The sequence below is a fragment of the Hylaeus anthracinus genome, unplaced genomic scaffold, assembly GCF_026225885.1.
Source record: "Hylaeus anthracinus isolate JK02 unplaced genomic scaffold, UHH_iyHylAnth1.0_haploid 11994, whole genome shotgun sequence".
NCBI lineage: Eukaryota > Metazoa > Arthropoda > Insecta > Hymenoptera > Colletidae > Hylaeus > Hylaeus anthracinus.
Window position 1 is genome coordinate 2,037,192 of NW_026534341.1, and position 23,598 is coordinate 2,060,789.

The window sequence follows — 23,598 nt, forward strand, 5'->3', positions numbered from 1 at the left end:
TATTTTTTTTCTTATGTAGAATATATTTTATACAATAAATACATTCTTTTTCTACGTAGTAACAATTTGTATTCAATATTAGGTCATGTTACGAATGTTTATATATTATCATATACTTGCAGATAACACTTCGTTGATAGGAAAGTTATTTTGGAAACTAAATACTAAAAAACGAATTAATGAATATATTATGTTAATAACTTTAAAATGAGTCCTACAATTTTGTTATCATGCAACTTTGGTTAACTTATAAAAAATACGGAATTTAGTACTTTCAAATGTGGTATTTATATACTGATTATAATAAAAATTGAAGTTTTCTATTACATATAACGTATATAATAGAAAGTATATATAGATATAATAATGTATACAAATCATGAGATAACTATCCATGTACAGGTTTTGACGTATTTTTTATGTACGTTTGTTAAATACAAATAGCATACACGGTAGCTGTATAAATGTACAAAAACGTAAGAAACTAAAGCTAAAATTCAAAAAGCTGGGTCAACAATTTTAGTGTTGCTGAAACGTGAAAAGTGAATTGTTGCCTTGCAATACTGCAAATGTTTAACATAAAATTAATGTAATATTCAGTTTACAGTTTAAATCGTGCAATAACGTTCAATTTATTATACATATCGAAGATTGCAACATTTGAAATTGGAACCATATCTAATTACCTAACTATTCTTAAATTGGTCAACGTCCATGAACAATTTCAAATTAATTTATTCCTGGTTTACACTTGAAATTCTGTAGTCTAAGTGAAAGACACTTCCTTGCAACATAGTCTATATCTACTCTCCATAATAAATTCGGTTTTGTACTTGAAACATCTTAAAACGCAAAAACAAGAATGTTTTAAATGTTTGTTAGGTACAGATCTGGCATCTAACGTTAATGTTGTATGTAAACTGTCGCATGGCATTTAAGTAAGATAATTTAAATTGTACTTAATGTTTTTACAATTACTGTTAAAAAAATAATTCTGGTATCATCGTACATTTAATGAAAGGAATATCTACTACAAAGGAGTTATCAAAAGTTGATAAAGATCATTAGCATAAATCACATAATTGGTTACATTACAGGATTCGCACTACAAATAGTTTTCATCGTCGTTTTATCAAATTTCATGGACACCATTTGTAGTCACAAAGTAATCGTTATATCATAGGATTCTTTGTACTATCGCTAAAGGTTAAAATGGAACGGATTCGGGTTTTTCAGCAACCTTAAAAATATTCGATAATTCATCGACTAACGTTTCATATCGATAAGCCACCCGAATATCTGGCACATTTGTTCGAGTAATATCATTACCAGCTACTCCCTCTTTAGTATAATTAGGTCCAAGCCAATATTGTTTACTCTGTAAAATAAAGAAAAGTATATATTCTGTTAATTTATTTAGCTTGTGATTATGGTTTTAACAAAAATGTAATATATTTTTCAAATAATGGAACAAAATAATGAAACAATTTCTATGTACACGTGTCCGACAAATTTTTGGCTTTTTTATAAGAAATGTTCAAAATACAAGCAGTAAATTAGTTTCGCTATTTTGAAACAGAATTAATCTAAGAAAATACTCCACACTTGTGTTTATATCCAGTACATATATGCACATGTAATACATACCTTGTGTGGAAAACCACTCATAAGTACGGAATTACGTGCTAATTCACACATATCACACGAACTGAGTTTCCATACTTGTGCAGCAATACTGTACTCTTCCATTAAAGGTTCCTATAAGAAACGATAAATAAGTACAAGTTTTGTCACAGAAACATGAAAAAACTGTGTAAACCAATGTTATACTAACCTTGGTGAAGTGGAATTGAAGAGGATCATCCGTAGAAAGACTTACACATAAACCTCTTGCTAAATATTCAGGAAGTGGATTACGATGGTAGTTCAAAAAGAGAGAATTATTACTGAGAGGTGACATTGCAATCCCAATTTGCGCCAAATAATACAAGTATTGTAGTACAGGTACTTTTCGAAGTAAAAGACCGTGAGAAATGTTCTCTGCCATCATGTAACCGCACACAAGATGTTGAATAGGACCAGCTTCGCCGCAATGAGGTCTTAGAACAAAGGTGTTAAATCCTTGGTCTCTGTAAAAAATTATGTTATACGTAAATTTCAGATAAATTACCTAAACATGGAACTAACATTAACTATTAAAAAAAAACTTACGCTCTAAAATGATTCAAAACAGTCATATTAGCATAAGTGTAGTACTGATAATATCCATAAGGAGGATTTTCAATATCATCCCATTCTGCTGGTGGATAAACATCTTTGTCAAACAAAGGATTTTCAGGTTTACTTTCATCGTCAACTGAATCAAATCCTATTACCTATAACAATTATTAAAGTAATAACTGTTCGTATCATATAACGTCTTAAATACTATGTGCTGAAAATTACTTACATATTGAAGGAATTTGTGTAATTCTGGATGAGAGTTTGGATCATTTGTTACTTCAAAAAGTGGTAAAAAGATATTATTTAAAATTTCTTGGAAGTTTGTCATCAATTTGTTCAATTTGAAAATATCACTGCACACAAATTAGAATTTATGATTAATATATTAACATAATTAATTATAAATACAATATATCGAAACATCCTGTATAGTGAATAATAAAAAAAAAAAAAAAACTTACTACAGTCGAGGAATTTGAATGAGCCAGCGCACGTTATCGGAGTACACGTCGCTCTGAATGGCCCACTTTGCTAACTTGTCCCATTCCTCTGGATTTTTGCCATAAATCGAAAGACGCAATTCTGCATTTTGGTATTTCGACTCTTCAAGATCACTGGCGACTTCTTTAATGATGCTAGCAAAAAATTTGCCGTTGAGGTAATTGTCCGTTTTCAAAAACACCTCGCGGAGTCGACTCTCGCCAATTGGATTATACTTGGCATTGAACTTATCGAACCTATGGAACGTATTTCTATCCTAGAAATAACATTACGCATCGATTAGACATTCTTAAATTAATTTCTTCGTAAAACGTATTATCAACGAAAGCTTACTGCGTGTACGTCTAACATATCAACGCTGAGATCATACGTTGTCAGATTCATGGATTGAAACACCTCTCGAAGTGTCATTGTTTCACCATTTTTCGAACACGTGACAATTTCATTTGCATGATTCTTCAGAGTTTTTTTAATGAACCTAAGTAGGTGTTTCTGATTCATACAAGATGCTGCATGAATATGCGTATCAACCTGAAATAAAAGATTTTTATGTGATTTTCCCTTAGCGAATTTTTGTTTAATGTTTACAAAGTAAATCCGAATATTAATACGAGTCACTGTATATCCGCATCATGTAACAGCGATGGCAAATGTCGTTGCGCATCTACCTTGCGGACATTCGACGCTCGCGACTTTCGTATACTGACCTTTCTGATGTTATAAAAATCCCTGTGCGGAACCGCTTTTTGACTCGCAAGTTCCCTAAGTTCGTTCAACAACACGTGTAATTGGAATTTCGATGAAAGATAGCTCAGTCTTCTGTAGCAAAAAGATTTTAAAGGACCATCGGCAATCATTGCACAAAGAATGTTCATGTCTCTGACAAAAGTCGCCAGATCAGGATACGAATACGGAATTGGTTTTCCGTTAGTAAAATCTTCTTCGGTGGCGAACAAATTGAACACGCCATTAACGGGTGCAATTTTATAATTCTTCGACGGGGGAAATTCACATTCCCACGGATCTCCTCGTGACGCTGGCGCATGCACAGGATGATCTGATAATAAAATTTAACGAGGATAAATATTATCGCCGTTTCGGCGAGATTAATATATTGTGCGTAAACTTATTTGAATTTGTCTCATCTAGGAAATTAGTAATATAAGAAAAACAATTAAGTATGTAAGGTAATACGATTTAGGAAGTTTCGAGTTAAGGAGAATGGCGGGAGAAGGACCGTTCCAACCAATGCGCATCTTTGAACAAAGCATCACTGTCGGCATCGAATTGAATATATCCATAATTTCACTTTCAATCTGCGACAATGCCCATTTACCTTCAGAAGTAAAACATTAAATTGTCTTTACATCATAAATATTTATTACATGTAATATACATACAGTGACGTGCAAAGATTTTCGGCGAAATAATTTTTTTACTTCATCTTTCAAAAGTTAGAGCTGAACAAATTTTAAGTAACTCTTTCTTACTTTGTTTTTGTAAGACAATTTACAATTATAATTATATAATTTAATATTTTCAAGATGTCTAAACCAGCAACAGAGAATGGAATTATTAATGATATATTGGAGTAAAATATTTAAACCGTTCTGCAATAGAAACAAATATGACTTCAACAATGAAATTCTCGCCTGAAACGACGTTTTTAAACCTAGAGATGTAACTCGAAGTTTCATTATTCCTTGAATCCATTATAATGCTTGTGCGTTCAATATTGATTAAATTTGTGTAGCTGTTCCTTCGAAAGATAAAGTGAAAAATGTGTCTGACCGTGGACATTTGCACACCACTGTGAAAAGGGATCGATGGGTATGAAGGATAGTATGTTATGATAATCAATGTAACCTTATGATTGAAAGATAAATACCCGCAATGGCTTTACGATCATCGTGTTGGACCTCATCGTCACTGTTTACTGGCCTTTTATCGATACTGCGCAGAAATCGCGATGTTATAGATGGAAAACTCTGTTTAGAATTGTTCATGTATTTCTCACGTATCGCCAACGCTTGGACCAGCATTTGGGATGCCTGTTGAAGATCTTCCAACGGTACCTGAAATACATTCATGAAAATTACGTTCCAATAAATGGAGTTTAGATAAATGGAGTTCTATTGTACTCACTCTACTCATCTAATCTAATACAAATATTTTCGACTTTAACATTTATCATTCCACATGCAAACACTATGTCATCCTTGCTCTACGAACCCTGAATCATCCCTCTACTATCATCTTCATTCTTACTTTCAGAATCCTTAAAAACTAGTTGTTTCCTAAAGTAATACAGCGTGAGTCATCTAAACTTTGTACCTAAAATATCTTCGCTCTTTTTGATAATACGCAGAAATCCCACCAGACCATAGTTTCCAAGATTTTAAGATCGTTACCGTTTATTAAATAGGAAAGTGTATTTTCATTATTATAATATTTTTGTCTGAGAAAAAAAGAGAGTAAAAAGTAGTCGAGAAAAAGGTTATACTTCACATTTCTAACTCATATAATCTAGGCTGTATAAATAATTAATTCTGTGTAATTTCGAGTATTTTTTGTATTTGATGTTTGAAAGTATAGAAATAAGATTAACAAATGTATTAGCGGAATGTCTCTTAAAACGGATTGGATGAAATATATAGTAATTAAATGAAATACATAATAATTTGTTGCATAACAAATGAAATAAACGTATTACATAAGTGTATACTGCAAGAATACTCATGCGATAGATATAGGATATATTTAGTACGTTCTGTATTATTTTTACTATAATATGTATATGTAACAATTGTTTACTAGAATTACACCAAATTTTTCGTAACGGTAATGACACATGTGAAATAGCTAATAATTCTTTATAGATTAAAGAGTTACCGATAAAAGGATAGAGCCAGGGGGAAGAAACGGTAGGGGTAATAGTAGTTGACAAAGGTTTCCTACGTAAGGCAGCATTCTTAAGGTTTCTTCTCATAGAAATTACAAAAAAAGACACACATCCACTACGTAACACAGATTTGACATATTAGCTTAATTATTAGTCCATTTATATTGAATGCCATAAATGATGACAAACAATAAGCGTAACATATATACAAAGTGCAATAAATTGTTGGCAATAGTGTAAAATAGAGTCAACGTACGCCAGAAGTATCCTCTCCAGATATGGAAACTCTTTGGAAATGGGGTACGAAATCATTTTCCTCGAGATTGAAGATGTGATCAACATCATCTGGCACTCCTGGTCCAAGGGAAGGTTCATAATGGCTACGACGTTCCTCTAGATCCTTGGCAGCTCTGAAAGAATACCCAAAACGTGATTTTGTTTATTCACAATAACAAGGACACTCGAATAAATAAACGTCACATCTTAATAAAATAGTAATTGCACAGAAACATGTGTACTACATGATCTCATATATGCTGTTATAAACATGTAACATGGGCTTGAGGGATGCATACCAGGAGTATGCTGGATCTGAACTATGGAAATAGCAGAAACGTTCGTGAAAGGCATATCATTTAATATATATAAATAAATAATAAATAACATTTTTTATTCATGTAGATTAGGAGTATAAACAATCTCAAATAGCATTATAAATAGCATAGTATTATTTGCAATGGTTTTAAATCTAAACAAAAGTACAGAAAGCAGCCAACTTCAATGGACAAACATTGAGATAATGTAAAAGAGATTACATTTTCTTAGAACACCTAAGGACATGTTTCATATATTAATTCGAGTAGCAGAAGAATAAGTGGCATGAACTTATGTGACGACGTAATAACTCGAACGAAAACTTGCTATACAGGGTGTCCCAAGAATGTTGTAACACATTGAAAAGGGTGATTCGGAAGGTGATTTGAAACAACTTTTTCCTTAGCGAAAATGTTGTCCGAGGCTTCGTTAAGGAGATATTAACGTAAAACACTGATCAATCAGAGCGCGAGTATGCCTGTGGGGCGTAGGCTACGCGCTAGCCGGCTTCGCTTATACGCTACCGCGGCCGCTCCATCGGCATACTCGCGCTCTGATTGGTCAGTGTTTTCCGTTAATATCTCCTCAACGAAGCCTCGGACAACATTTTCGCTAAGGAAAAAGTTGTTTCAAATCACTTCCAGAACCACCTCTTTCAATGTGTTACAACATTTTTGGGACACCCTGTATAAGAGGCAGCTGGTATCTCAAATATTTCTGTGAGAAATTGAATTGAAAAAATTACCGAACGTGCTTTAAAATATTCCTGAAATATTCTTTAAAAAAAATCACGAAAACAATGATGACGCCGCAACTTTCTTAATTTGAGATATTTTTAAGTACAAAAATTACAATATATGTACTAAGAAATTTCTTGTTCAAAAAATTCCTAAATATGCTCCTTTTTTTAAACCGTCGTAGGTAGGCTTCTCTCGATAAATAAGTTTGTCGCCTCCGTAATAAAAATATTTGCCGTTCACAGGCGGCGTTTTCCTCCAGGATGTACGAGAAATCGTTATTAGGGCATTTTATTTTACCTCAGTAGTATCGTATTATCCCTCAGCCATCGTTTCGATTCGTTCGCACCAGCGAACATGTTAGACAATTCCTCTTGGTTTTTATTCTTCTCGTGTACACGACAATACGCCAAAAAAGACGAAACGTTTCGCAAGGATATCTTCCTTTCTGCGTTTATTACTTTATTTCGTATTCCTTAGCACAAACTCCGAACAACAAAATCGTACACAAAAATTCAACAATACGATAACGGATATTCTAGTATTATATCATTTTTAATAATTAATTAATAGTATTAATTTATACACGTTTTATCATCAATTTATATCGTACGTATTTTTAACAAATGTTATTTTGTTCCTCTATCTATCATATTTTAATAACGATCATACTCGCGAAACATTTGTGCGGTCACCAGAAATCAAAAACTGAGAGCCATCGTTCGCTATACCTATTCAATATCATTAGGTAAACGTTAACGAATATTCAGCTAACGCGCACGCAGTCGTCGATCGTGTCACCATCAGTCAAAAATTCCTTGTCAACTTCGCAGTCACCATACCGCTATATTTACAATTCTTGGGCTATTGTATCGATCATTGTGATCACACGTGCAATTCGAACGCAATGCGCTCACGCCAGATAATTTTATACGTAAATTACGTACACGCCGTACGAGCTATTCAATGACCGAGATGGCATTATTAACCGTGCGATAACTACTATTCGGTGAGATGTATCTATTCGGAAGGGAAAAAGACCGTACGCGGCGTGCGACGAATCAATGAGACTTGGAACAGAGATCCATCGCATTTACGCGTTGCTGGAATTCCCAAGAACGTTTAAGACCGAAAGGAAAGTAACCGCGATATAACTAGTCGATAAATTGGACCCTCGTACGAAATGCGCGGTTGGAAAATATTATTAATAATCGACGAACCAAACGAAATTCTTCGCAGTCATATAAATTTTCCAACCTTGTCCGATTCGTTACCGAGTAATCGCAATAGTCTGAAATATATAGTCGGTGTAAGAAGTATTCGTACAGCGACCAATTTCAAATAAAATTAATAAGAAAAGAAACGAGAGGCATTACATTAAACGTTAATTTAATAGTTTAATTTACGGAAATTCAACTCTAAAAATATATAGGAATATGTTGGTCAATTATTTCTTCCCCTAAAATTTATTCATAAAATAAATACAAGAAGTATCATTTTCAATTGGTTTCTGTACGAATACTTATTACACTGACTGTACATATTTAAATGTCATTAAGTGAACATCGGTGAATCTACATCATGAAGAATTCTATAATCAAAATATTCCATTTACATCCGTACGTAATAATAAAAAGTCATTTCATGGGCTGTCCTTGTAACCGTCAAAAACAGCTGGGTAAATAATCTACGTATTGTCGGCGGCCAGTTTTCTTTAAATCACGCCGATACATTTTCTCGCGTAATTCGTATATGTCACAGCACGATTAACACAAATTCTCAAGGATGAAATCACTACGAATCGATGCATCGACTCGCATAGTCTGACATCGGGCTAACACTTCTTCGCGAGGTCAGAAGAGGATATCGTGCGAACGATTGCCGATTACACGCTCGTCCACGAGTACAAACTTCTTTTGCGGTTTTGGACCGGAAATGATCTACGTCGCACGCCTATTCCGTCAACCGGTAAACATCGTTGCTCCCCGACGGTCGCACGTCGACTGAGCAGGACGACCGTGAGGACTGAGGACCACCGAGGTGCAAGCAACCCCTCTCCATGACCGTGTACGTGTACTGTACATTCGTCGGTGCGCGTGTAGCCACACTTACACACGACCCATATCCGACGACGTAACCTTCCGTTACGTTCTCGGTATTAACCCACCCCGAGTATTTCACCAACTACTCAATATTTATTACAAGATAGCTTTCGCCCACGGTTAACAACAACCTGTGAAAATTAACGCTATGTTTGTTACGTAGAGTACCAACCTTCATGATAACAATGAAACACACTCTTGGAATGTGTGATCCAAGTAAAGTTAAAAAGTTGTATTATTATTTGTTTGTAAACAAATGGTAAGTTATTTTGTAATCCATCACCGACGTTCGGTAAAACTATTATTTTTGCAATCTTCATATTTGCTTAATTAGAAAAAATAGTAATAAATAATACGACATCAAAGGTACAAACAGTCTCGAATTAATTCTTGAGAGTAATTAATTTGCCAGTAACCAAGGTTTCTGTTTTTTCAGGGTAATATTTCGCAAATAACGCACGGTCATACACGGATACGAATCCGACAACATTCCTGAAAGTAATAATGGTGGTCAAGCTACTTCTCCGACCAGTCTAACAGGACACGTTTAATACAATGACTATATCTTGAAATATTTTAAAATAAAATATCACAAATACTTTATTACATAGAAATAGGTAAGTGCTCTTCACCTACAATTTATATGGTACTTTTTTTATTCCCTTTGCTCAATAAGAGTAATAAAACAGAAAAAGTATTTTATCAAACATAAATTCTAATAATGTTAATAAGTATTGGTTTGTCAAAAGGATACGATATTATATACAGAGTGTTTCCAAATATGTGGGATCATTGACGATCAAGTCTTCGCACAAATACAAATCGAAATATCCTTTACCGTTTTGCGATCTGAAGCTTCGTTATCGAGAAATAAGTAGTTGAAATTTACAAGTGACTCTCGGCGCGCGATCAGCTGATTGTAACTCGCACGGCGCGCGCCATTAGTCACATCTGTACATTTCAACTACTTATATTTCGACAACGAAGCCTTAGATCGCAAATTGGCAAAGGACTTTTCGATTTGTATTTTTATAAAGATTTGATCTTGAAAAAAGCACCTTCCGTTTGGAAGTTAAATATACATATACTTAATATTCAAGCATGAATTCTTCACCAACATTATCTCTTTCTCATTTCTTTTAGGTATTTGTAACACCTTCGACTGATAAATGAAAATAGAGAAACAAATCTGGTTATAAACTTACCCAACGTTCCTTGATTATTTTAAGCAAGTTATTTTCCGAGAAATGAAAAAGTAAAGAGCAAAAGAGAAAAATAGTGAAGATAGTAGAATATACAGGGTGTCCGAAAAGTCGGGGAGGAGCCGGAAATGGGAGGTAGCTGAGACGATTCTGAACAACAATTTCCTTTGCAAAAATGTCGGATGGGGCTTCGTTAAGGAGATATTAAGAGAAAACCCCGACCAATCAGAGCGCGCATAGACCGTTGGAGCGGCCGCGGTAGCGAAGGCTACGCGCTAGGCGACAGCGTCGATGTCCTTCGATGCACGTCGAGTCACTTGTTCGCGTACAAGCGCGGCCGCCAGCGCGTAAGCCTTCGCTACCGCGGCCGCTCCAACGGTCTACGCGCGCTCTGATTGGTCGGGGTTTTCGCTCAATATCTCCTTAACGAAGCCCCATCCGACATTTTTGCAAAGGAAATTGTTGTTCAGAATCGTCTCAGCTATCCCCCATTTCCGGCTCCTCCCCGACTTTTGGGACACCCTGTATACATATACATATCAATTCGGTCTATAGTGAAGAATAAAAATGAAAAAATGGATTTACTTACTTGACAGTTAATTGCCTTTGTATCAAGAGCTTCTTTTCAATTTGTTCAATGGGAAATTGCGGAACTTCGTAGGGGGCCGAAATTTCATTAGGCAATTCGTGTGGGGTATGCCTCAATGAAGTTGCACCACCTGTAGCCGCCGCATTACCTTCCAAACCAAAAACTGGACTTTCGCTTCCTGTAACGAAAGATATTACGGTTATAGTCATTGTTTTCTTCTGTTTTGATTGTACACTGTACATTTAAATATTTAAATATTTACATTCCTGCCACGAAATATGTATTAAGTTTCATGATTTATTTATCACTCTGAATTACATTACGGTGAGTCCTCCACTTTCCTCTCTAGTTAATTCGTTATAAAGATTTCTAAAAAGCTACTTTTGGTATACAATTTTAGTTCCAGATGGTATTTGAAATTGATTACGACTGTACGTATTTCTTTATGTAAAGAGAATTTGAAAAAAAAGGGAACTTTATTTAATATATAAATTCATGTGCATATGAAATATGTATAGACTATAAATTATTATAATAATCATCATTATTGCTGAGGTAATCGTTATTGAAATTGATAAGTCGTTATTAATTATATTTGTAATCTTCATCCGCACCAGACTGCGGATGTTTACGCACTTATGGCAAGTGAAAATATTGGAAAATAATGGACATGTTATACCGTGTAGAATATAATACACACATTCATTTAGCTTTCACTTGTTTGAGCATACAATTTGAAATAATATTCTTTATTTTCATTGCATTAGTATTATACAATAAATATTTGATCAATTAAAATCGTTTTTAGATTAATACTTATGTGATATGCTATCTAAGTAATAGATAACAAAGTATTACTTGAAATGGCAAAAAGACGATCGATAGGCTACCAGTCCGTGAAGTGTTAATTTGCATAAACTTCCGCAGTCTATTAATAACATTGCATTTTATGCAACACTTTTATTCGCCTAACTCGAGGATTAAACCGTACATTCGTTCAGATAATAATTCTTGTTACATAAATACTCTTAACAATGTTACATCCAGAATTACCATCGTTTTTTGCTTGCTCGGTTTTCTGCAACCATTCCGTCACCGAGTTCCGCTTATATCCAGTCAAGTATTCATTCTCGCTACCCAATACCATCTTCGAAATTTTGTCGGTCGTCTAAAAATATTTTCACAATTCGAATATCGAGTAAGTGTAGCTTTTCCGTTCCTGATTCGAGACTGTCGATCGTCTCTATCCCAATTGCGCTCAATTATAATTATCTGATACGATAACACGCTCGATACGATCGCGTTACTGTCGGCCGATGGACGGTATATAAATTTTCGAAAGGTTCAACGCATCTTTAAACCACGTTCGAGTGTCGAGACACAATTGCATCTTCGAATTTCTCAAAGTGCAATGTACCTTTAACAAAACACTGGCAACGTTTCAAACGAACCATACGTCTAACGACCGTTGCAAAATGAAATGTATAAAACGCATCGCTGAATCGAAACACTATTCGGATCACGTTAGTGTTGTATGTATAACAGATTGAAACCAAGTAACACGTTGATCGTCACATAAATGGGCGACAGGACTTTTCACCAAGGAACTAAACGAATTAATTCTGAGGATGAGATGTTAAAGAAAACAAATCTCCATAGGATTCGAGAATATGAAGAAGTTGCTAAAATAAATATTAGTTTAATGGTGTGTTCTGGCTTAACCGTTTCGAGAAAGCAATTTTTAAAAGATTGTATTTTTCAAGTCTTTAGAATATCTAAAAATATCCTGTAAAAGACATTTTTTTGATATCTTTAAAAGAAAACCATTGCTCTTTAAACGAAACACCCCGTGTATTTCAAACGAAATCGATTCACGTATTTATGTATTTACACATTACGGATTATGCATTTATGACATTTCCTAACACGGGAAACATGTATATCGAACGTATCTAAATTGCATGCGCTTACGTAACGAAGTTTTGCAGAAATACAAGTATGTAAAAACGAATGTAATTAAAGTAGTAGTTTATTTGAACACTTTATCTAACAGCTTATTTATAGACCTACTTATAGCCTATTTATAAGCTTTCGATTCCAGTATCTATCTCCAGGAACCTATTAACTGTGTTATTGGTTATATATTTGCAATGATCCATTTGAGGAAACAGATAAAGCTTTTGATATACTTATTAGAAGAGTGTTTAGGGATTAATGTCAGTCTAGATTAATATATACTAATACAAAAAATCCGTGACTAAGTGGTAGACTCTTCTAAATTGGCCAGTATTTAAAGTATCGATATCAAGATATTAAGCTATTGAATTATACAATTCTACGCTACAATGTGAATAGTAAAAGGACTTAACTTTCAGAAAGTTTAGTAGAATACTTAATAACACAAAATTATAGAATACTTAATAATGAACGAAAATAATTTATCTATATAAAAGAGCAATAGTTTGCTGTAACAATACAAAAAGTAGTAAACTCCAACAGAAAACCACTCCGAGGCCAAAAAACCCTTGCCAAGTCTTTGATCCAAAAACGTAGTTAAATCAGGTTAGATGCCACTAAGAATTGTCTTCATTAGTTTTGGTTTATTCGACAGTTTTCCTACTCATTTTGTTTGGCAACATGCCTTAGTATTACGGAAACCAAACCACTTAAATGTGATTCTAATACAAGTTTAACAGATAGCAAATAGAGGATACATTGCCAAAGTTAAAATTCATGCAAAATGAAATGGAAGCCATTCTTAATTCCAATAAATCATGTAAGAAGTGGTAATGAAAACACATTGAATAAATTTAATAAAAAGTTGCTGAAGATGATGAACACCATTGATAGTCCTTTCTTTATTTAACAATTTCATTGGATCATAACGTAATACAAACTTGATTGGCTCAGGCAGTAACCAAGCAGATAACCTTTGTTGATGACCTATGTATTCGTTTCATGTTTCATATGCTCACTATAAATGAAGTTAGAATAAAATATAGTAAAGAGAAAAGAGTAGATGAAAACGAATGAAAAGACAATTCAACAATTCAACAATTGTTGCATCACCACTTAATACTAATTCATCTAAAATTAAATTTTCAAATCTTATTATCGACAAATCAATGCAACCCATTTTCCATCAGCAACTATATAACCATTGTTATGTTTATAAAACTTGAAGTAAAATATTAAAAACATGGAATGCAAAAAGTAACATTTATGACAAAGGAACCAATATTTATTTATATTTGTTAAAAGTGCAACAAACTTTTTTATCTTGTCTTGCCAGCTAAGTATAGTTAAGTATAATAAATAACAATCTATTGGTTCTTGATAACAAAAGTGTAACAGCTAAGAATCTCTTGATGTTTTGAGTATTATTATTCTTTACTCTCTCGCAATCCCATTAATCAAACATGTACCACTTTCATATCTATAAATAGATTTTTCGTGTATAGATATTTAAATTCATCATTTCCAGTTAGTAAGGTTAGTGCGTTGAATCAACCTCTTTCAGAAGAATGTCTGGCCATGAGAATCATCAACAATTTAATTTGGAGGAGATCCAAAACCTTGAAACAATACCGATGACTACCGAAGATATATCGCGTCGGTTTGTTTACGTACTTCTCATACTTCACAATTATAGATAAGATATGACACGTAAGATAATTTTAGCATGTAACAGAAAAAAGAGCAAATGTTAACGGCACTGAATCATCGTAAAGCACATTTCGCATTTGAAACGATAAAAAGATGGAATATGCACCACAAATATCACATTGTTAATAAGAATTTGACCATTTATTATTTAAATTACACGTTTATGTCAATAAATAAATATAAAGAAGAACAAAGCCTTAATACCCCGAAGCAACTAATTGTCGTCGATTAACAAAAAAATGAATTCGAATTGTATTTAATCACTTTAAGCGCATACACAAAATTAATTAAGAGATATAGGTGATCGACATCTCGAAGATCATGAAAACTTTGATTCATATGTACCACACGCTCGCCGTTTCGAAACGTTGTCACGATTTTTTAAATTGCAACGCTACTCGAACCACAGATACGTCGCACTCGTCTACCAGACAAAATTAACACTATTATTCGTGAAAATATGGGAAAAGGTTCTCGGAACTGACTGCACAATAAACGAGGCGCGCCTAGTTCGTACTTCAGAGGGCACTGACCACCTTAACTGGTCGCAAGCATTGAATACACTAGCATGTAGCATGAAGAGTATGGCCAGATCGGAGACGGGAGGCACAGGGAGTTACAGTAAATTTGTCTTACTACCTAGTAGAGTGGTGGGAGGTAGCAACAGAGAGTACGTTTGCACCATAGATCTAGGAATACAAGGACAAGCATATTGTTGCAGGATTCAAGTACAGATGAAAAGATATCTGTACTATACCTAGATCGCTAACAAAGTCACAGTACATGATCTTAAAAAGTATGTACTACGGACATTTTATTCGCACATGCGTACTGTTGCATGTACTAAAACATATATACTATATGTATATTTGACACGCAGTATCGATATTATACAGGGTGTTCCAAAAATGTTGTAACACCTTGCAAGGGATGGTTCAGGAGGGAATTTCAAACAACTTTTTCCTTAGCGAAAATGTTGTCCGAAGTTTCGTTAAAGAGATATTAAGTGAAAACCTCGACCAATCAGAGCGCGAGTATGCCGGTTGAGCGTAGGCTACGCGCTAAACGGCTGCGCTCATACGCTACCGCGGGCGCTCCAACGGTATACGCCGATTGAAAATTGAAAATTTATTGAAAAAAAGTTAGCACTATTTTTCAAACTACTGTAGAATTAGTTATTGTATACATTTTAAGAATTTTTTGGGGATAAAAAGGCATAGAACACCATTTAAAAAATGCATGTGACGTTGAAATCTCCGAAAACGTTACTAATATCCGAAAATAAATTACCGTATGGTCAAAAATGAATCGAAATTTGAAAATAAAATCGTTTCATACAGGGCTTTGTTTTCGAGAAAATTATTTTTAGAATTCTTGGAATGCCGGTGTAATTCCGTAGTGCATACTCGTCTGGCGTGTCTGTCCATTACTCACCGTTTCCACTTATTTCGTTTTCACTGGTTCTAACTGGTCATGCGTCGGTAAGATTAACGAAAAACAGAGAATAATTAAAATTAAAGGTGAATCATGTTTCTAGTAGGTAGTGCAAAACAGACAAGTATCAATTCACTATTACAGTAATAAATTAAGTAAAAATAACACGAGTTCTCCCCATTAGACTAATAAATCATTCATGAATAATATATACATTACAAAAGAATTGTCGCTAAATAGTCGTTTGTATTCATATATACATAAGTAATTAACAATTACTTATGAACAAATTCAGCTGTTTGCGGTTTCTGATTCTTGGCACTTAACCATATGACGAAATGCCAAGAAGACGCTTCAATGAAATCAATACCAAGACTTGGCACAAATTTCCACAAACTTCTTCTAAAATTTCGCAATTCTCCACTTTGTAGTAAAATTCTTCATTTTACTGTTCTTGTCGAATACGTAAATATCGTAGAATCTATGAAAATAAACAATCCCTAAAAAATAAAGTATACACAATGACGACAATTTACTTATTCATTCCCGAATCTGGTGAAAAAATCGAGTTGACCTTGGAACGAGCTCTAAAATTGACCCCGAGGTAAAGCTGGGATCACCTCATAGCTCCTTTTGATCTACCAAAACCGTAAGTATTATCGCCTTTTTCTACTTTTTGTGACCTTCAATGACCTTATGTAATAGGTCGTTGAACTGATTTTACGTTCCTCTATCACGATACGGAAGCAAAAGCATACCGATCCATTTAAAAAATTGGAGGTAAACTTGAAATGCCCAAAGTACCTCCACTTGCAAAACAACTATTGTCGTCAATGGACGAGCCACTTCGTACCGTACAATTTCATTTCAACAAATATTTCTGTGAAACTTATAGTTTGGAAGATATTTGAGGTGATAATAGTTATTGCTCCACCCTGTATACTAATGCACAAACCTACATTCCCATCATTCCACTAGGTGGTACTGTAAATCATGTAAATACGCTGTCATTCAACGCACTACGAAAGATATTTAGGCTAGTTCCTAGAAATTTAAATTACGACGAATATATTATGACAACCAGTGGAATGGTGGGATATTCTCGCGCATGCGTATTAACCTTTAGCCACGAAATACACTTACAGATGCGAAACTCAGTTTTTCAGGTCCCGATTCTAAATGCGCATGCGCAAGAATATCACCGTGAACGTAGTTACGCTATTTTAACAATATCGATAGTGTAAAATATGATTTAAAATTAGAAACGAAATTAAAAACCTAGATTTGGTCATTCCATTATAAATTTTCCACTAGAGATAAAACTAATAGAGATAAAAAATTATTTCCAAACTTTATTCAACAAGATCAATATAAAAGTATTAACAATTGTTACCTACACAAATTTTATATTTTTTCAACAAATATACAATGACAAAACATCAATTATTATATTTGAACACGTTTCAACATAATACTATAAAAGTATTGAAGTAGTTACTACAGTAACAAAGAACTCAATAAAGCTTTCAATTTGATAAAAATGCAATCAAGCAATGCCAAGAAACTAGCTTATTATAATACAATGAAACAAACATATCTGTATATACATAGATGCCTGGGTCAACAGACTTTGGAGTAATAATCTCTCAGTGAAACAAATATAATGTCAAAGAGACTATAATATTTGCAAACTGTAGCTGGACTGTGGTTGAACAGACATGTCTTTGATTATAACAATAACAATTTAATACTGTTTGCCAAGAAGGTAATTATATATCCAGACATCCATATCTTATCGATATAAGATATTTGAGATAAGTAAAGGCTGTCAAACCATAACACAAAAGAGAAAGACAAAACATCATAACTTTGAAATAAGTCAGGAAGTCCTATGTAGAAAATACAAAAGCCTTATACAATACACCTTATACTATAATGAAAGTCACAGAATTCAAATTTTTTATGTTTCTTCAATGTATTATTCACAGATTATTTGTTTACCTTCTTGACGTACATGAAGTCTTCCAATTGTTTTCCACGATGATGTAGACATGACTGAAGCATTCAATTATAAGAAACACCAGGAATCTGTTTATCACTTTTTCAACTCTGACTTTTTGTAATTAAGGTAATTAAGTCACCAATTCACAAAATTTCACTAAACTATGTACATTAGATAACAAAATAATTTTGGTGGAACACACAATAAAATAATTGTGTCACATGAAGGAATTCTTCGATCAGTTTGTATCCAAGAAACATGTCATCAACATTGATAATAGAAATAATTGTATATTATTAATAACAAACATAAAATCCACGTTAGATACTGTAATTGTATATTAATGTAAACATCGTCACGTTCTAGCAAAACAATGTAACTGTAGACGGTTCCGTTAGCGAAACAATTCGGTCAAATTCGCGTGACAACTTCGCAGTTGTCAACTGTGAACATGTGTCATCGATTCTTATAGAAAACACCTCGTTTCCTTGAGCATGGATCAGTAGTCGTACAGATAATTTCAACGATCGTACCACTACATAAAGACAACATTATACATGCAGGCCAATGTTGTTTAAGCTGGTTACTGATAACATATCGCATTTTGCGATACATCTAACGAAACGGCCAACAATATGCTATAACTATTTAATTGCGCGTTGCATTACCAATGCATAACAAGTCATTTGTAAGATAAAGAGTGAGGAATAATGAACAAATTTCAAAGATAAATTCACGATTAATCAACAATTTTTCTTTATTCTTCAAATTACTGAGTTTGCATTTTAGATTATAGTAAATTGTAGTTTTTTATTGAGTTTAAGTTGGTAATACCGTAACGCCAATGAGGCTGGCAATACTGATCAATGTTGAAGATGATGTAAGACTGTGACTGAAGCGATAGTCGCGATACAGTTTATTAGAGAATAAATCGGAAACAAACGTCTGAATAAATCTGTATTACAATGATAATTCCAATAAAAATCTATGTATTCTAATAAAGTTCAATTTTGTGTATATGAAAGCTAAAGTCTTTAATGTAAACATGCAGCATTAACCTCCATTCATGTCTATGTGGCTACTTTTAATGTACATATTTTTGAAAATTTATCACAAAAAATTACATTACTATTTTTTTATTCAAATTTTTCAATTTGTTTTAACTCTTTAGAAGTCGAAAAATTGTTAAAGAAAACTTGTTTTAAACTAAATAATATTGTTTGGTATTTTTATGGTTACTTTGTAGATACCCAGAAGCTCATTCTCGTTTAATTCTTGATTCATTACTTATAATTTATTGAACAAAAAAATAACACTATATTTCAAACAGCCTTAAGTTTCATTCTTAAATAAATTGTATTGCATTTCTCACTCTTCATACACAGCTATTTGTAAACATGTGTAACATACAGAAGGGGAATGTACATCATTACAATTGCCAACCACGTTGGCATTACAGTGTCACAAACTTAGATTCTATACAAAACTAAAATTTACTGTAATCCAAAATTCAAATATACTTTCTTCGACGTCAACTTGACAATTATTATATGTAGAAATTATTTTTCTATTATTTTTTTTTTTTTTATTATAAGTTTTAATTTAATTTACTATGTTTACCTTCATCTTCAGGATCTATGAGAAAATTCGGCAACCGCAAGCAAACATAAAGGTCATCTTCCATCGAAGTAAGGCCTCTGCTCGACATTTTCAAATTTCTGGATTCCCCTCACTCACAACTTTAAATCACGATAAAAACTACGAACAAGTTAATCGTTTTCAGATACTTTAATTCGCCCTTATTTATTTCTCTATAATTCAAATACGTACACCCGGTTTTTTTAACGTTTATCTCGCGTGACAACAAACTCTGCTCTTGACTGTAGCGCTTTAGCGAACAACTGAATTTTATGTTCGGACGTCGAGCTAAGTATAGTCACCTGTTTGACGTTATAACACACACGTGCTAATTGATTTGCTCGATGGCTCGAATAAATATTATTCGATACACACGATGGCCATGATTTACATAAGGTAAATCGCGAAATCGTTATGGTCGATTAATATTAACGCGATACTTGGATCAAGAAAGTTGCAAGCGTTACAATGTTCACGGTTGAATAAATTGCGCAAGATTTTTAAGCAACACGTCGAAAATAAATCGCGATATGATTATGTAGAAGACGCGTTTATGATGCGAAAACATCGATAGGAAACGAATTATTGACGAATTATTGGAAAACAAATACAAATTGTCTTGTTTCTATTCGCGTACCGAAACTTCGAAGTAGGCTAGCATACTGCGCGTGAACGGCTACGGGAGCTTCTAACAAAAGTACTATTTGGTTCGAGACGGCAGGAGAGCGACGTCGAAAGAAAAGAAGACACGTCGGCTCTTTGCCAAATTTCAAAAACGCTACCTGATGATATTGCCATCAAGTATACTGACATCGTACACATATGTACGCTATGTATATTGGTATTAAATCCAAAAATAATATACGGTACGCATTTCGTACGCAACGGGAATTGTTATACAGGGTGTCCCAAAAATGTTTAACCACCCCTTTCAAGGTGGTCAAACATTTTTGGGACACCCTGTATTTAAGATGGTTTGGTAAAAAAATGATAACAGTTCAGATCGTCTCGTAACTTTGAAAACTTGAAATTTTAATACACATCTGTGTGAAATATGGGTTCGATTTGCATCGGTAAACTTCGAATTTATTCGAAGCGTTGGGTTTTGCCCATCTCTGCCGCATTACGTCCTAAAAAAAAACCCTAAAAAAACCCTAGACGATCCTAGAAAAAAATGACTCTGGCTGTTGTTACAAAAGTGAAACTTACGATCACGGTGAGGATCAGCGTTACGTGGTGTTGTGGAGCTGTCAGCATCACCTTCGCCGTCTAATTCATAATAAATCCTATCAGCTTCGCCGTTTACGTCCTTCACGCCATTCACACCAACCAGATTCTCCATATTCCTATAAACATTTATCTGTTAATTTTCCGTGAGCATACGAGGTCGTGTAAATCTTTACGAAGACACGATACGACTAATAAAAACAAAATTGAGACTCGAAGTTTATTCCTAGAATTATGTTTTCAATAAATAAAAATTAACCATGTGTTTATTTACTATTTGCATTCGACTGTTGCATATCTTGTCTTACATGCAATTAAATGTCTCGATGTTACTAGATAAAATACGTTAACATTTAGTTACGATAAAAAAAGTGAAATATTTATCGTAAATGACTAATAATACAGTAAAATCCCAATTTAATAAGATTCGATTTAACAGAATTCTCAATTTATGGGTCGTGAGATGAATGATAAAATAAATAGTAAATGATTTTGCTATGCTTTTCATTTAAAAAATAAAATGTTTAGAGACGAAACTGAAACCAAAAATTTCCGTGTTTAGTTAACAAGTCGGTCTCATGCCATTTCGGTCGGATTTAAATCCGGTGATTGAGGAGATGTATTTATAACTTTTGGACAGTTGTGGAACAACTATTTCTGTACAACTCTTGATTTGTGCTTTTGATCGTTGCCTTGGTAAAATTGAAATCTGTTAAGATATTCGAACCTCATCTCATGGACATTTGGTTTTGAACTACTTTTCAATTTATGAAAATATATTATTTTATTTATATTTTGTGCAACGAATTTCAATTTTCATTAATTACAATAACTTATATAAGGTGTATGCATAAATTTTATAGGTTACGTTTAATGATGGAAAACGATATACAGTAGAGGAATGTAATTCTACGTAACTGTACATGGGACATTTAGATGTTGAAAGAAACTCAATTTTATTCATTATTACTTGAAAAAATGATATTAAATCCAAAAGAAAATAATTGTTCTACTATCCGAAAATTCCACTATCCGATCATTTTTGTCTCCCTATTAGTTCGGATACGGGAGTGTACTGTATCGCCATTTCTAAAGTAAATGTGTTGATGTTGGTGTAAGTGGTTAACGCATTTAACTAAAGCAATTGACTGTTCAGGAAACGAGTGATGCTGATTAAAAATTCAAGGTCAGATACATTATGACAGCGAACAAACTCAATCACGTTCGTGAATTAGTTATTTGTAAACTAAAAATGTGTGTATCATTTCCTTCATTTCTTCGTAATAATTTATAATACGATTACAAATAAATTTAGAACAATTAGCGAGATTTTGACGAAGCATTAAGTTATTGAAAATTTTAAACTCTGTGGAAAAAGGATTGAAAATATCCATCAACAATATTTTTGTTAGAAAACGTAGTACACACTTTTTACGACAAATGCATTTTTATAAACAATTAAACGTGATTATGCAAACAATAACAGGTTAACAGTAACTAAATCCATGTACTAAATCCATATTCAAAGATCTACATAAAGTGCACTAAATTCATATTCATGAAAACAAAACATAGTATACTACAGAGATAAAAGAATTAACGTCACATTTTCGAGTGAATTAAAATTAAACGTGTATACATTATATGTACATCAAGAAATAACAATCCAACACGTACAATCTCATTACGTAAAATAAAACAGTTAATCGATTCGAGTTGTGACAATTTATCAAAGAAGATACGCAGCTACATTAACATACGTGTATAGTAATGATATACACATTCTTATGAGAATAAATTAAACAAGATAAACGCAACTTACGTATTTGTTATTCCTGGAGATCAACAGATGAAACGTCGAAGCATTCGCTTTTTTTTTCCTTCAGTGAATCGGAAAAGACATTCGACGATAACAAAGAAACACAAACATGAATCACTTCTACGCGTCAAAAAACTGTTTGAGAGAATCACGATACCTTCTTAGTATTCGAAGGGTTTGATGAACGTATGTAAACCTAGAAGAACTTAGTTTGCTTTTTCCACTGAATTTCTGTGCAGATACAAGGTCATCGTGTTATAAATTAATGATATACGTATACGAGAAAAGAATCTGCACGTGTACGATTACTATAAAATTACTGTTTAATCTGTGAAACAAGAGGAGAAATTTCGATGATTAAACGACCGCAATGCACTAATTGTAAAAGAACACCGCACAAAGAACTTTCAGCATGCTGGAGCGTATTGCTAGCCACTGAATGTCACTACACGTTCCAGCCACGATACGTGTGAATAGGGCCGTAGTTATGTTTTCGGGGGCACCGGTGAAATCTCGAGTCACTGGATCAATCTCTTCCAAACGATAAAATCATGAATCAAAATGAATTTTTGCACGAATCGATGAAGAATAGTAAATTCTGTCTTTGAATTATTTTCTCGATTAAATGATGCAATCGCAACGAGTTCGACAGGGCGAACTTAAATTTGATTTTGTTTGCTTAAATTTTTAGGTGAAAATATGCATTGATATGCGACACTTTTTAACACTTGTTATTATTACAATTTATACGATTGTAATTTAAAATAAATAGAAAAGTGAATGAAAGGGTAAACATACAGTCAGGCTCATAAGTATTCGTACCCTGTATGCTGTACCCTCTATTAAATATAATAATTGGTTTGACGTTTCCAAATAAATGTTTCATTATAAGTATATATGTATGAATAAACTTTAGACATGTATATATTTATAATGAAACGTTTATTTGGAAGCATCAAACT

General features: G+C 33.5%; 1 protein-coding gene across 9 annotated transcripts; it reads right to left on the reverse strand.

The window, feature by feature from the left end:
• Positions 1-264: 264 nt before the first annotated feature.
• Positions 265-23,152, reverse strand: LOC128888375 (AMP deaminase 2). Of its 9 annotated transcripts, XM_054145171.1 has the most exons (14): positions 22,640-23,152; positions 20,800-20,936; positions 15,951-15,983; positions 10,851-11,028; positions 5,883-6,036; positions 4,613-4,799; positions 3,432-3,781; positions 3,058-3,255; positions 2,685-2,980; positions 2,450-2,576; positions 2,212-2,375; positions 1,835-2,129; positions 1,648-1,758; positions 265-1,378 (listed from the first exon to the last, which is right to left on the reverse strand). In XM_054145171.1, the coding sequence occupies exons 2-14, from the start codon at positions 20,930-20,932 to the stop codon at positions 1,208-1,210; spliced, it is 2,397 nt and encodes a 798-aa protein (XP_054001146.1). In that variant the 5' UTR covers positions 20,933-20,936; positions 22,640-23,152; the 3' UTR covers positions 265-1,207. The 9 variants fall into 9 exon arrangements, with proteins under 9 accessions (XP_054001146.1, XP_054001147.1, XP_054001150.1 ...); XM_054145172.1 differs by lacking the exon at positions 15,951-15,983 and having other exon boundaries at positions 22,640-23,148; XM_054145175.1 differs by lacking the exons at positions 15,951-15,983; positions 22,640-23,152 and adding an exon at positions 19,573-19,710 and having other exon boundaries at positions 20,800-20,816.
• Between the last annotated feature and the right edge of the window lie 446 nt (positions 23,153-23,598).